Raw genomic sequence first — 15415 nt, forward strand, 5'->3', positions numbered from 1 at the left:
TAGTAGTTAAGCAGAAAAAGAGTGGGGACCATCGTTTCATGCTGCTGTTGTTTTATTTTTTTAACAGTTAGAAATGTTGTTTATTGGTGCACCTTTTTTTTTTTTTAGCTAAATCCAAAGTGGTCCAGCCCTGCAATACATCTTTCCTTCAGTTTTTCTTTAAGATTGTCAGAGAGGAGTTAATTAAACTCATCCTTGAATCCGTCCATCCAAAATAGTTACAATAACAAAAATAACCAAACCAAAGAAACTTCTGATAATACCAAAACAACTTGTAATGTCGTCAACTGATTCATTAATAAGAACAAGGCTTTTCCAGCTGTTTCTGGGCAGTATCCAAAATCTATACAGATAAATTTGAAATCTCTTTTTATTTTATCAAGTGTTTTCTTGATATTGATGATAATCTCACATCAGATCAGATATGATGTAAGAAAATAAAATGGCCATCGTTATGAATGATTAAAGGAGCACTTGGTTTCTGTCTGAAACATGAAATGGCGATCATATATTGGTATCTCTGTAAAGACTATGCTTCCTATATGCAACATGGTCAAAATAGAAGATGCTTTTCGGATGCCATACATCGGCTGTATAGTAAGTTTAGTCCTTATCAATCATGCAGCAACTGAAACCCCCAATATTCACCATTGTTCAGGTTTAAACTGGTGTAGTTTATTTGCATAAACAAGAAACAAGAGAATACATTTCCAGATTCATCAGGTAAGAACAATTCTGAAAGCAATTTCACCTTACATAAAATCAAAATAAAATCAAACATGAACAACACAGTATTAATCTTCTGCAATAATAAACATACCTGAACCAAAGAAAAAAGACAGGATATTAACTTTGTGAGATGACTGCCTTTGTTTTGTTTTTAAATGTATACATACAGACATTGCTTTTTTGAAGTAAAAAAAGAAAAGAGCATGATTAAATATTTAGTGAACTCTTAAAGCATGTTACTTAGTGTGAGGTTTTCACTAACATTCTTATGATTGGTCAACATTTATTCATGCTTTTAGTTTGCAGGCAACATTTGCGGCAATATCTCTTGTGTTATAAGGAAAACAAGTACATGTCAGTTTTATTTAACTTGCAAAACGAAAAACCCCCAAAGAATTTCAAATGACAGACTTTTTAGAATAGACTCATCTGAAAGTATTTACTTATTACAATACAGTATTTGTATGTCAAACCTTGGTTAAATGGAGTAATATAACTGCTGTATATGAAGGACTGGATAAAAGCATCAAGTGTACATAATCAATAGACAAACATATCTAGTTCAACAGGAAAATAAAAAGAGAGAACATAATTTGATTTTTTTTTTAATTCTTCAAAACAAAATGCTGTCACAGTTTAACAACTAAAGCCCTGTTGCTGTTGTGACATTTAGATAAAAGACAGCATCTCATAAAATGCTGCAAGACTTATCTGCTGTGGCTTTCTCCGCATGTTCTTGTACCCAGACATTGACTTCTTCATCATGTTTTTTCTGTAGTTCATTGATTTCTTCATCCAGATCTTCTGTGTTTTCTTCAGAGAGGTTCTGCTGAAGCTCATTCATCTCTTGTTCTTGTTTCTTCTTCAGTCTTTTAAAGTCTTTCTCATACGCTGTGTTCATGAGCAGGTGTTTCAGCATGAGCTCATTGTTTTTTTGTTGCTTTTGCTTCATGTCTTCCATTTCCTTGCCATGCTTTTCCATCAGAGATGCAAAGTCTGTTGTATATTTGTTTCTGAACTCATTGAATTCTTCAGCTTGCTTTCTGGCCTCCTCTGCATTTTTTTCCTTCATTTCCTCCACTCTTTTCTCATAGTTTTGCTGTACTTCCTTCCATTCTCTTTCCTCTAGTTCTCTTCTGATTCGATCTTCTTTTCTTTTGTTTTCATATTCCTTTCTTTCCTGCTCATATTCGTCTCTGAGCTTTATGAGTCGTGTTTGCTCCTCCTCGTGTCTTTGTTGATCTTCTTGATGTCGTTTCTCCCACCATTCCTTTCGTTCTTTTTCCCAAGCCTCTCGTTCTCGTCTGATATCTTCTCTGCTTTGCATCAACTTTCTGTCTGCTGTTACGTTTTTTTCTGATTCTGCTTTTATTTCTTTCTCCAGAGCTTCAAGTTTCTGTTCCCATTGCTGTCGCAGATGTTCTTCGTGAATTTTCGAATGCCTGTTCTCTTCTTCTCTCTTTTCCTCGTCTCTCTTCCTTTTTTCCTGTTCTTTTTTAATGTACTCCTCCTTTTCCCTCAGTGCTTTGTCTCTTTCTGCTCTTTCTTGTTGAATTTTTTTGCTCTTAGCTTGAATTTTTTCGTTATGTTTTCTTTCTAGCTCCTCTCTCTCTCTCTGCATCTCTTCTTCTTTCTCTTTCAGGATCCTCCTCACTTCCTTTTCTATGGCTGCCTCAGCTTCTTGGAACATCTCTGTGGTGTAGCAGCTGCCACCGTTTTTCTTCCCCATTTGCTCTACATTTTTCAACAGCTGTCTGACTTGTGTTTTATTCTTCTGATCTTTGTTATTGAAGACCTGGTATCTTCCTCCACAGTCATCAATCAGTTCTTTGACAAAGTCGTCACACGCTTCTTCCATGTAACTCTCCATTGTTTGATTTTGAAGATCATCTCCTCTGGTGAATATAATAATGATAAAGTCTCCTGACTTCTTGCCAAAAATCTCCTTGATCAGTTTCACAGTATCTTTTTCCTCTTGTGTAAAGCGGCCGATCTGCAGCACTAATAAGAACACATGAGGTCCTGGAGCCAACAAGCTGATGCATTTCACAAGCTCCTTTTTAACTTCATCATTGGACAGAGTCGTGTCGTACAAGCCGGGTGTGTCGACCACAGCAACAGGCTGCCCATCAATCTCTCCCTCTTCTTTTTTGCAAAGCCTGGTCACTGACTTCATGCTGGCTTTAGATTCGAAGCATTCTTTGCCCAAAATAGCGTTTGCAGTGGCACTCTTTCCGCAACCAGTCTTCCCAATCAGCACCATCCTGAGACACTCTCTGCGCTGTTTCATATAACGTCCTGCCATCTCCAGTTCAGATTTACAACCATCCTTTTTCTCTCGAGGCTTGACAATCATTTGTTTTGTGAAGCATCTGGATCCCGCATCTGTCATCTTTTCCACAGTATGCAACACCTCAGAGACCTGCTGCTTGTCCTTGATGTTGAAGACTATGTATCGTCCTCTGCAGCTCTGACAGAGCTTCTGGATGTCTCCGTCCCTTTTTACATAATTAACAACAGCTGGAGCTGTAGGATCTGAATCCACAGCGAACAGAATCATGGTAAAGTCGTTCACTCGAGAGCTGAATGTGTTCTGGATGGTCTCTAACTCTTTCTGGTCTTCATCAGTGAGGGGACCCACAGGTAGGACCAGGATGAAGGCATGGACGTCCTCAGGATCACAGAGGGACAAACACCTAAAAGTATCCCTCTTTACTGCCTCCTGAGGTTTTCCATACAAGGCAGGCAGCTCCACCACGGAAACCTGACGTCCACACACCTCTCCCTGATGTTTAACACACTTTGAGTCAGCAGGTGGACCAAACTTGCTTTTTCCCAGAATGGCATTGGCTGCCAAAGTCTTCCAGATTCCATGTCTCCCACACAACACTAAGTTCAGAGGAGGTTTGGAAGTTACAGATACTGTCATGCGATCAGCCCCTTCACTACAGTTTAGATGTCCTCCTTTGTTGTCACACACTATTTTCTCCATCTTTTCGATGAGTTCTATAAGATCGGATTCTGAAGGATCTTTTTTATCAAAGTTAACTCTTTGCTGCCTTTGTCTGCAGTCTTGTATGAGTTTATCCACTGCCGAATTCTTTCTTTCCTCGTTATGTGTAAAGATGACCATCGAGTATTTAAAAGCATCTTCACCAAACATGCTCAGAAAGAAGTTTAATTTCTCTCTGTCTTGTTCAGTGAAATCCGAAGGCTTCACCAACAACAGGAGAACATTTGGTCCAGGGGGGCAAAGAGCAACACATTTTTTCATCTCGTGTCTCACTTTATCCTTAGGCAGACTGAAGACGTCTGAAGTGTTCACTACTGTTACAGGTATTTTCATCCACTCTCCTTGAGCGACTGTACTTTGTGCGGACATTTTCAGAAAAACAAAATCTTTTTTCCCTGTCATGAAGTTGGTAAGTATTGTCTTTTTATTCTGACTCTTTCCAAACACCACGATCCTGAGTTGAAATGCTGTAAAACAACAACAGCAAAATCCATTACAAATTTTCACAGTGACTTTGAGCACATTATTATCCACTTTCTATTTATGTCAGTAATTCATGCATTACGTCGCTAAACAGGTTAGTTTGGATGGATTTCAAAAATAAGAATTCCTGTGGGTTTTCAAGACTGATAAGTTGCACTAGTTCAAGCATTTGAATGTGCATACATTCGTCACTTTTAATGGTTGATATTTTATATACTTGTCTATGTCACTTCAACCTGTCATTCTAGGTCTCTATCAGTACCAGTAAATCATTTAATGATCAATACAGAAGGGATGGGTGGTTTAGAGATTCTGTCGATCCTGTGTTTCTCATTTAAGTTTTAAAGCTGCAGAACCATCACCCCATGTTGCCAAGATCTTTAATTTCTTTTAGCTTGCTGCTGCCTCAAAGTGTGTTTAGCACACTTCCTTTTCTTCCTTGTCTCCGTGGCCTTATTGCTGTCTTCATACTGAGTATCAGTAATATTGTTTGCATTGTCACTGAGTATCTGTGATATGTATTGATAAGTCTCACCGTGTGCTGCAGATGCTGATGCTGCCATGATGTCACTTTGATGGAAACTTGCCAAAGAGCAATTCAAGCAGACAAGATGTTGATGTCTGTTGGATTTCAGGAAACACAAGGCAAAGTTATCATACAAATAATTATTTATCACACTGATAATAATCGAATGGTAAAAATGTTCTTCTTTACATCTGGTAAAGCAAATTCACTTGGAATAAAAGGCTACTTAATAAGACTTTCAGGATGGACTAGTATGCTATGTCTATGCAGAATACCTAATGATGCAATAGGTAAATCGGGAATGCCCAAACCACTCGCATAAACCAGTCTTTGTAACATACATCTTTAGCTTTTTTTAGTTCCACAACTTATTGAAGAGCCTTTGAAAGTTTAAAAAACAATGTAGAGAAAATGTGTTTTATGAAGATGTGCTTTATCCCATAATGATACACTTAACTTTATCAATCTATTTAACTCACTTTAATGAGGAGCTTGTGTTTCCTTTGCCAGATCTTCCAAGTTTAGCATAAAAATTATACCCAAATATGAGTCCTTTAGTTCCACATTGAAATTCAGCAGGGAACATGATTTTAGGCAATATTGTGTGTGGGTGCTTGTATGTGTGATGTTAATGGATCTGATAAAAAAATAAAGTAAAATCATTGGCAGTGAACCATCAGGTTGTGAACAATATGATTACAAACAAGTCCCCCAAACTCATCAGATTTTCTAAAACTGGGTGCCAGTGGTTCTAACGCTAGAGTAAAAAGACAGGAGGCAGCCTTTTACTAACTTTTCCCCAAAGCCAAATGCTGTAAGAGAAATATTGTTCAGCTATACTGACACTTGAACTGACACTGTATTTAAGTATATTTGCTATATATGGTAAATATACTGTAAATATGCTGTTTTGAATATTAGTGTAAATATGCTTAAGTGTATTGGTAACACTTAAAAATTAAGGTATATACAGTATGTGATGTAATTATACAGGCTTTTGTTTCTTTACTTAGCAAGAGGTTCTGCAAGAAATATACTAAAATGTATTCATATTTTATTGATAGTATAATTTTATAATATAAAATTAGTCTAGTATTTTGGTAGCAAAAATATCTATGTAAAAGTATAATTTATATATACAGTATAAAGTCTGAGACTTCTGCATATCTTACGTATGACCTGTACTACAATACAATAATGTAATATAGTAATTTAATACAATATATTTTTTTAGTGAAATTACTTCAGTTTAATACTTCTTTATTATAATACTTGAAATACATTAGATATACACAGAAGTGCATAAAATATACTATCTAAATATATTAATTTATAAAAAAAGATTTCATAAAATCTACTTGATAATCTACTTCTTCTAGGAATAAAGGTATGAATAACTTTTTGCCAGTAAGCATAATATGCATCATTTAAAAAAATTCAGTTATAAACCGAACAAATATTAATTAATAAGAGTATGGTTACTCCAAAAAATAAGAGGTATTGTTCCAGTCTCAAGCTTTCAGCTTTACTCAGAAACCATCATCAGGAGCAGTTTTATGTCAGGTATTCTTTAAGTAAAGCCGAATGCTTTAAATTAGAACAATACCTCTGTCATTTTTTGGAGTAACCTTACTCTTATATTTAATGAATAGCCTGATATTTGGATTTAATTGTCAGAACTCAGGACAACATTTCAAAATAAAATCCTATTTATTGCAGACTGATAAGTTATTTTTTCCCTTCTATTTCCTCTTGACATGGTTAAAAATGCTGCATTTACCTACAGGAGTTTCTACTTGTGTTTTTATAGTAGTTTTAGTTGAATCTTTTGGCACAGCATACAATGTGTGTATCTACGAAATATTGTACTCACTCTGATAACTACAAACTGTGATGCTCGTCCGTCCGATCACCAGGCCTGCACAGTTGACACACACCTGAGGGTTATTCACAACACAGTTACAATTAATCAATTTAAGGATGCAGTCTTCTTTTACAATACACATATAGAGTCTGTATATGTGTTGCATTTACTTTCTGTTGAGTGTACTCACCAGGTGAAACTCTTGCTGTGTGTCGAGGCTCATAAAAGAAAGTAACAGATCTACACTGAAATCAGCTCACCTGAGACCACCTTTTTATCCCCTGAATTAGGAGGCAGGGCTCTGTACAGGTATGACAACTATGAAACCGCCACGGTTGATTGACTGATTGATTGACTGATACATTGGCCATGACTTAGTATTCTTTATGCTCAGTTGCAGCTTAGCATAAAGACTCATTATCAATCTTCAGTCTTCTACCTTAGAAAAAAGCTAATTACAAGTCTGTGATCAGCTGTGGTGGGTTTATTCTTAAATGTGAGTGGGAAGGCATGCTAGTATACGGGTTAATAGCTGGTTCATTAATTAAGAATGGCATAATATGAAATTCTTATTGTGTAACACTTCATCAAAGGCCCAAGAATGAAAGTAAAAGCTCCACACTGAAATCAGCTCACCCGAGACTACCTTTTTATCACCAGAGGCAAGGCTCTGTTCAGGTATGACAACAACGAAGCAGCTATGGTTGACTGACTCTCTTTTGTCTCACGACAAAAAATTCTGTATTATCATAAATAATATCTCACTTCACTATCAGTCTGCTATCTTATAGAAAGCAAATAAAGTTAACTGTGGAATCAACTGTGGTGAGATTGAGCTTAAATATGAGTGGAAAGAATGAGTGCGTTACATACTGATCATTATCAGGTTTTTGGAGTTATGTGTTTGCATGGTTTCAGGAACCTGAATAAGCCCGCGTCCTTGTTTTAAGAAACCAGTATTTGCTAGGTGGAGTTCTCAGAAGTCAGCATATTGTGGCATGTAAAGAAGGTATCAAGGTCTCTGATCAGTGTCTGCTGTCTGCACCGGTGTGTCCTCAACTCAGGTCATTTAGCACAGGTGGTAAGTAAAACAAAATGTATGATGATCAAGACACAGAAATTATGTTTTTTTATTTCAGAATCAGAAATACTTTATTGATCCCCGAAGGGAAACTCTTTGTTACAGCAGCTCGCCTTTACGTCAGTGCACACAGGAGAAAGTACTAGCAAAAAATATAATACAATACACTATAAAAACAGGTCAGAAAATAAAGTACCAGGTGGGTATAAGTATAAGATAAAATAAGTGTGAAGTACCAAGTGGGTTTACCGGTTGATGATGATAATACAGTATAATAATACACTGTAATAATATAAGTAATAAGTAATAAGCAGTGGTGCATGTACTGTCGAGTTAAGTGTGGCTTATTGAGATTATTAAGATATTGCATAATTGCATATTGCATAATTTATATAGCGCCAATTCATAACAGAAGTTATCTCATTGCACTTTTCCTTTATAGCAGGTCTAGACCGTACTCTTTATAATATTAATTACAGAGACCCAACAAATCTCACCATGAGCAAGCACTTGGCGACTGTGGCAAGGAAAAACTTTCTTTTAGGAGGCAGAAACCTCGAGCAGAACCAGACTCAATGGTGGGTGAGAGAGAGAGAGAGAGAGAGAGAGAGAGAGAAGGGGAGGCTAGAGGGGAGAGGGAAGCACAATGCAAATACCACCTAGAATTTTAAAATAGTAATAATAGAATGGTAGTGGTAATATTAATAAATTAACAATAGTAGGGATGACAGTCATAGGAATAATAATAATAGTAACAGAGCCAATAACAACAACTGTAGTAGCAGTTGTCGAGCAGGAACACGGGGGCAGCAGGCGGCCCACAACCACAGATCCAGACTCTGCAGCTCCGGAGGCAGAAATACCTGCTGAAAGCGACAGAAGGAGAGAAACGAGAAAGCACAAAACTACAGGAGAGAGAAGATGTCAAGTTACTAACATGCAGTAATGGGATAAAAATGCATACAGAAGGAGAGAGAAAGAGGGGGGAATAATGGGAAGTCTCCCAGCAGTCAAATTAGAGTCTGAGACCGATAATGCGCAGGATAAATTACATTTTCTTTCTTTCTCTCATCTTCCATGACTGATGAATTCAACAGAATAAAAAGCTGGGACATGTTTACCATCATGTATACAGTAGTACAGTAGTAGTAGTATACAGAATTATCAGGTTTCTCTTCCTTGTAAATGTCACATCCCAAATACGTTCAATAGTGGTGTAAGACTCAAAACAAGGATAGGGATTTGGACCCTCTAGAGTTGGAGCAGTGTTTCACCAGTACCACAGCTGAAACCAGTCAGCTGATTTTTAGTTTTTGTGGTTTGACACTAGTTAGAGACAAATGACTTGCAGTGACTTTACATTCATCTTTCCCCTTCTCTTTAGCTCTGCTTGTTCTCTCTCTTCCTCTCTGTCTATCTTGACCTCTCAACAGGCTATTTCAGTTACTTCTTTTATTAAAGCAAAATTTATAATGAATTTTTTCCCTATCATGCCCCACATCAATGTTTTTCTTTCTCTTTGTGGGACGTTTCATCTCTAATCTGAGGCCGGTACTGAACAAACTGGATTTTATCAGTAGAGAGGGAATATTATCACATCACTAGAAAAATGTCTTCGATCTTACGTGTCAAACACACACACATATTCTGCACAGTTCTTTATAGACATGCACACACACACACACATACAATTATACACGCTTTCCTTAAACTATATACGAGAACAGATTTTTTTCTCCATGTAGAAATAGGTTTGCGATTGTGCTTGGTACAAACATCTTGTTTAACACAATGTGAGCCACTAACACCGGCATATAATTCATGTATTATTTCTTAACATTGGGACACGTGCATTGCTTATTTTTGTAGTTTTACGTATATATGTGTAGGAACAGTCACTGAATTCACACACCTTCTAATGAAAAATTACATACAAGAATCTATATATTGCAGTATGGCCCCCTCATGGACTGTAGGCTCTGAACGTGGTCACAATAGTATGCCTGTAGTATTTTGTTTTTTTGTTTTTTACTACCAACAAACAAGAGAAAAATTATCATCTTATCATAATATCTTACTGCTAAAAGATGTTACAAAATCAAAAACATATAAAATACGGTATTAACCTTCTGTGATCATAAGCACAACTGAACAGCAATAATTAAAAGGAAAACCTTTTTACCTTGTGAAACTGGAAGTACAGTTGAATTGTATTACCCACTTTATTAATGTCAATGGAAAAAATATACATTCCTTGTTAAAGTAAAATAATTATTTGATTAATACCCCTATGCATTACATTGTTTTTTTTTCTGTCCTGTGGTTTCACAAATATTTGTATGTTTAAGTACAGTTAATTTGTGCTGTTTTTAAATACATAACGTAAATACCTAAATGTCAATTTGAAAGTTTATTTAACTTGTATAAAAGAAGGGGAAAAAATATTTTAAATGACCAATCAGACTTTGCACCAGATCAAACTTTCCTTTACTAACATGCTGTACTGAACTTTACAGCTTAAGAGTAGACGCATAGTTAAAGCTTAATCAGTTATTATTTTCAGTGATGTATGCTTAATTGTAGTTTATTTCTTACATAGTTTTTGTTAAAGTTTCTCATAACGTGTAATGTGTGAACGTACTCTTGAGAACTACAGACTTTGGTTCCGGTCTGTCTTATAACAGTTGACAACTGAGGATTGCCAATAAACTGCTTTAATTAGTTAATTTACAGATGAAGTATTTTGTGTAAGACATTTATACATTCTGCATATTTTTAATACATTTCTTTTATTTTCTAATTAACACACCCAAGACAACCTTTTTGTCAGCAGAGTTGACAGGGCAGGTCCCAACATAGGCATGACGACAATGTAACAGCCCAGTATGGACTTGGCATGGCACAATAAGCAGTTTATTTAATAAGGATAACTGCCACTACACATAATTAATAATTCACAGAATTGACAAATGATTTACGGTAGTCAGGATTGGGTATATGACAGTAACAGGCTAAGTGGCATCATCAGCAATATCTCTACAGCACACATGCAAATCTCCTAAACAAAGTTACATTTCACTAAATTATAGAGGTAACTGCAGTTGGAGAAGATCTTGGGCTTCGGTATTTTTCTGTCAGAGAAATAGGACAGAGATATTAGCATGAATCTGAGAGCCTCAAATTATATGCAGATTTGGAATTTTCCTTAAGACTGGAATAGGTGTGGATAAGCACAATTGCTTTCCCATCAAGGGAAATTAAAAGTGAAACTTGTTCACAGCAGCCTATAAGAATGTCACATTATGACATTCTTATAGGCTTAAAAGATAAACAAAGCAAAAACACACAGTATGATCCAAAATGGCGGTTAAACAGTTGGCAAATTGAATCTCAGACCACCTTTTCTGACCACCATTAAACCTCTCTTTAAACAGAAATGGTGGTCTGAGATTCAACTTGCCAACCGTTTACCACAGTGTATAAACACCGTGGTCAAGCCAATCACATGCTAATCAGGTACTTAACAGTGATGATGGAGGTGCAGCCTGAGAACAATAGGCCTGATTACTGGGCCATCATGGAAACAAAAGGAGGTCAGTTTCAGGTGAAACTAGGCAGGGTAAACAGCAGACACTCAGGTAGACTCCTCCCTGAGGGCGGGGCTTATGTAACACAGAGTAGCTTAAATTTCTGAGTTCTCAGACCATTTTTTCACAATTGAGAATGACTTCCGGATGGGAGACGAAACGTCTTGATTCTGAAAACAGCGTCCAGATGACTACGACTGAAACCTTTTCTACGATGGCGATAAGTATGTTATCATTAATGTATAATCACCTGAAATTAAGAATCGCAGTGTTTTCATTACCTTTAGAATAAGCCCTTTATATCTACAGAGTAGGACTGCACAATTAATGGAAATATTATCGAAATCGCAGTATGGCCAAGTGCAATATCCAAATCGCAGAAGCTGCAATTTTTTGATAAAGGTAAAATGTGTCACAGGAACAGCATTATAATAAAGTGCTGCAGTGATGCCCCAGCCTACACATCTTATTCTCCAGATGTAAGAAAACATATTTGTTTGATACAGACCCCAACAAATGTCAATCATCATGATTTTAGTAGTTTTTTCAGTGAAAATGAAAATTGTGAAGCAAAATTTATCATTCCCACTAATCGTGAATCATATCACAATTGTAATATCTGTCAGAATAATTGCAGTATTATTTTTTTTACCTTATAGTGCACCCCTACTTCAGAGAGAGCGGGTCCCCTTCCACATATTCCGCCATGTTGCACCGCCATGTTTCTGCACTGACTCTAGATTGGGCCTTTCGGGTTTTTTGTGAGTTTTGCGGCCACCGTAGTTTCTCCTACACGCTTGGAAGTGGAGGGTGAGGCGAGCGGTATTCAAATTGTTGCAAACTGCAATTTCACTGCTAATTGCCACTAAATCCTACACACTGCACCTTTAATGTTTAACAGTTATAACAGTTTTATTGCACACTTTTCACATGCACTGCAGCATTGCAGTACTAATGTTGAACAATGGAGAGTGACAGTGTATTACATAAATATTACATCCAATATTCACCAGTGGTTTATCCCTGTTCACCATCTGAAAATGTATTGAATTTTTTACCAATCTGTTGTTTTGGCACTTGGGAGGTTGTGAACAGGCAGCATGTGTGAACTTGTAAAGCAGGAGTGGCTGTCCATGGTTTTATATGAACTTTTCCCAAAACAATGAGCTGAAAGCTGCACAAAGCTGCAGACACAAATTGCTGATTGAGGGATTAGACTAGTAATCCTTCGGTATTAGTCATTATTGATTATTATTAATCTTATTATTGAAGGCCCAGCACACCATGGTACACCCACACAGGTTACTTCACTTATTTTGTCTGATTAGACCTCTTCTCAAGACTGCGGGGGCGTGTACAGACTGTGTTTGATTAACATCTTCCTCACTCTCGTGTTTCACTCAGCTTTGTTCCACCTGTTGGGTCAAATTACACCTTTATCATTCCTGATAGTACATGTAGTCCTGTGGCTTCACGTAATTCCCAGTAGTGCTCTGCCCAACTTCAATCTGAGCTGAGGTCTAATCAGCTACAATAATTAAAGGCCTTTTAAATGTATTAAAAATATCAAACTTCAAGTATGGTGTCTCATATATAAAATAAAATTGTCCTGTAAAAATAAATGTTATGCAGCAATTCAACTATTGTATGTTGCTGCATGAATATAATCATAGTTCTTCTGTTCTGCCACACTGTACAGGTACAATAGTGAAATGGGCTGTTCTTTCGTGACTTGGCAAGAGCTTCAATGTAAAAACTATATTTTATGTATAGTATTATTTTATAATACAGAATTTGTCTAGTATTTTGGTTGACAAAAGTAACAAAGTAAAATTTATATATGTAAACATACTCAAACTTTTAACTTAAATGGCTTAATTTTAGCACTTTAATATAATATGAACAAATATCTGGATTTAATTCTCAGAATTCAGGCCAAGATTTCAAAATATAATCTTATTTCTCATAGTTTCATCTTGACATACTTAAAAATGCTGTATTGAACTGGCTGTTTCATTTTTTATTGTAGTTTTCGGAAAATGTTTCTCACATCATATAATGTGTGAATCAACAGTATAGTGCACTTATTTCAGTAACTGGGGATTCTTCTCTGTCTCTCTTTAAAAACACATATACATAGTGTATATGCATACAAATAATCCATCTGTTGTTACGGACTGGCTGTGCAGTGTTGACTGCAAAGAAGGAAACAGGTATAACTTGTTCACAGCAGGATGTTAAAATGTTCAGCCCACATATAGAGAGGATAAACCATTATGATGCAATTTGACACTTGCACGCTACTGTAAATAAGTCAACAGTGGCAGCAGAGATGTTAAGAACTAACTGCAGCAAAAGCACCTTCCACAGACATAATCAAGTATTTAAATGGACAAAAGGACAAAAGTGCATTTCTTTTCAGGTTTGAGTTTCTCTTTCAAACTTAGAAAATGCACAAATGAAAGCCAATGCTTCCACACTAATAAGTAAGCTGCAAAATGTGTCATATTTATGTATAACACTTCAGTAACTACTCATTGCCCTCTGTAAATGTAATTAGAAATAAATGTTAAATATGGTGTAAAACATCAGTTATCTAATTTGAAAATTATTTTACAAGTTTTGACTAACACATTGGAGCTGTGCTGGTTATAGATCGGTTCAGTACACTTACTGGTCTTTACTTTAAGGTGACATCTATTGGCAGTTAAACAAAACTGCATTTAGGTGAACCCTACTGTACCAGATCTTTCTCATAATACATCATTGACTTGGAGATAATTGACAATCAGTTGGACTATACATTCATATTCATAACCCACAGAAAAGGCAACTTGAGAGCTTGGCTAACTGGTGTAGGTTTAAATGTAATGCGTGATTACTGTAATGGTAGGCTAATATGTAATAGCTAATGGTCTTTTTAGGGCTGCAGCTATCGATTATTTTAGTAATCGAGTATTCTTCCAATTATTCCTTCGATTAATCAAGTAATCGGATAAGAAATACTTTTGCTTTATTAAACAGCAATAGTAAATATGCAAAAGAGAAAATACAGTAAGACAGATCTCACATTAATGCACAATTAATTGGTTTTCTTTTTAGAAAAATCTACATTTTTATTGCTTAAATTACATACAATGATATTATCTGTCAAAACTAAACTATTTAGTGCATTTAAGTGCCATATTACATTCTGGACTTTAAAGAAAACATGTTCTGAAATGCAAAAACAAACACCTTTATATACTTTCAGAACTACAAGTTTCAACCTAACTACACTTCAGGCATAACATAAGCTTACTGTCTTCTTTGTGGCATTTGTAGGAGGCAGAAACGAGTGGACAGGAACTGTGACTGTCATAATAATAAATAACATGAATGCAGCTCAGGCCTTCACAAATTGACTGCAGCATTTTATTTTCAGTGATTAATATCTTGAACAAAACCTAGCTAACTTTGGGACATCATAACTAGCCACCAAATTGATTTACGTTGTTAACTAGCCATTACATATATCATATAGCCATAATTAACGTAGCCTACATTCTTTACTAGCCTTCATATACAGTGGTGTGAAAAAGTGTTTGCCCCCTTCCTGATTTCTTATTTTTTTGCTTGTCACGCTTAAATGTTTCAGATCATCAAACAAATTTAAATATTAGTCAAAGATAACACAAGTAAACACAAAATGCAGTTTTTAAATGAAGGTTGTTATTATTAAGGGAAAACAAAATCCAAACCTACATGGCCCTGCATGTTTGTCACATTTAAGTGTGACAAACATGCAAAAATATAAGAAATCAGGAAGGGGGCAAACACTTTTTCACACCACTGTACCTTGTGTCGGGTGCGAAACACAGTGCGCCATATATAGTTATATGGATTAAATAAAGCTTCGACGCAAATAATTTGATTTTTAGTAATTAAGTTATTCGGGGAATTGTTTCAGCCCTAGTCTTTATAAACTATTAAATATAACATTTTCTTGGCAGTTGCATGGTCTTAAATGTAGAGTATCCTACAATTCAACATGTTTTTAAGTTAAGATATTTTGTGCACATTCTAAGCAGCAATGCCGCACATAAATTGTCAGCTAAGGAAATGTAGGAGAAAGAATACTAAGTGAAATAAT

General features: G+C 36.0%; 2 protein-coding genes across 7 annotated transcripts in view; one reads left to right on the forward strand and one right to left on the reverse strand.

The window, feature by feature from the left end:
- prdm6 (PR domain containing 6) overlaps positions 1-15415 on the forward strand; it is a 110781-nt gene that overhangs the window by 48558 nt on the left and 46808 nt on the right. The gene's annotated exons all lie outside the window — the stretch shown is intronic.
- On the reverse strand, positions 697-6870 carry LOC122876824 (GTPase IMAP family member 8-like). 2 transcript variants are annotated; one of them, XM_044197582.1, is made up of 4 exons: positions 6806-6870; positions 6625-6688; positions 4761-4846; positions 697-4209 (listed from the first exon to the last, which is right to left on the reverse strand). In XM_044197582.1, exons 3-4 carry the CDS (start codon positions 4786-4788, stop codon positions 1418-1420), a joined length of 2820 nt encoding a protein of 939 aa, XP_044053517.1. In that variant the 5' UTR covers positions 4789-4846; positions 6625-6688; positions 6806-6870; the 3' UTR covers positions 697-1417. The 2 variants fall into 2 exon arrangements, with proteins under 2 accessions (XP_044053517.1, XP_044053518.1); XM_044197583.1 differs by having other exon boundaries at positions 6625-6669; positions 6806-6847.

The sequence above is a fragment of the Siniperca chuatsi genome, linkage group LG5 (genome assembly GCF_020085105.1).
Source record: "Siniperca chuatsi isolate FFG_IHB_CAS linkage group LG5, ASM2008510v1, whole genome shotgun sequence".
Lineage (NCBI taxonomy): Eukaryota > Metazoa > Chordata > Actinopteri > Centrarchiformes > Sinipercidae > Siniperca > Siniperca chuatsi.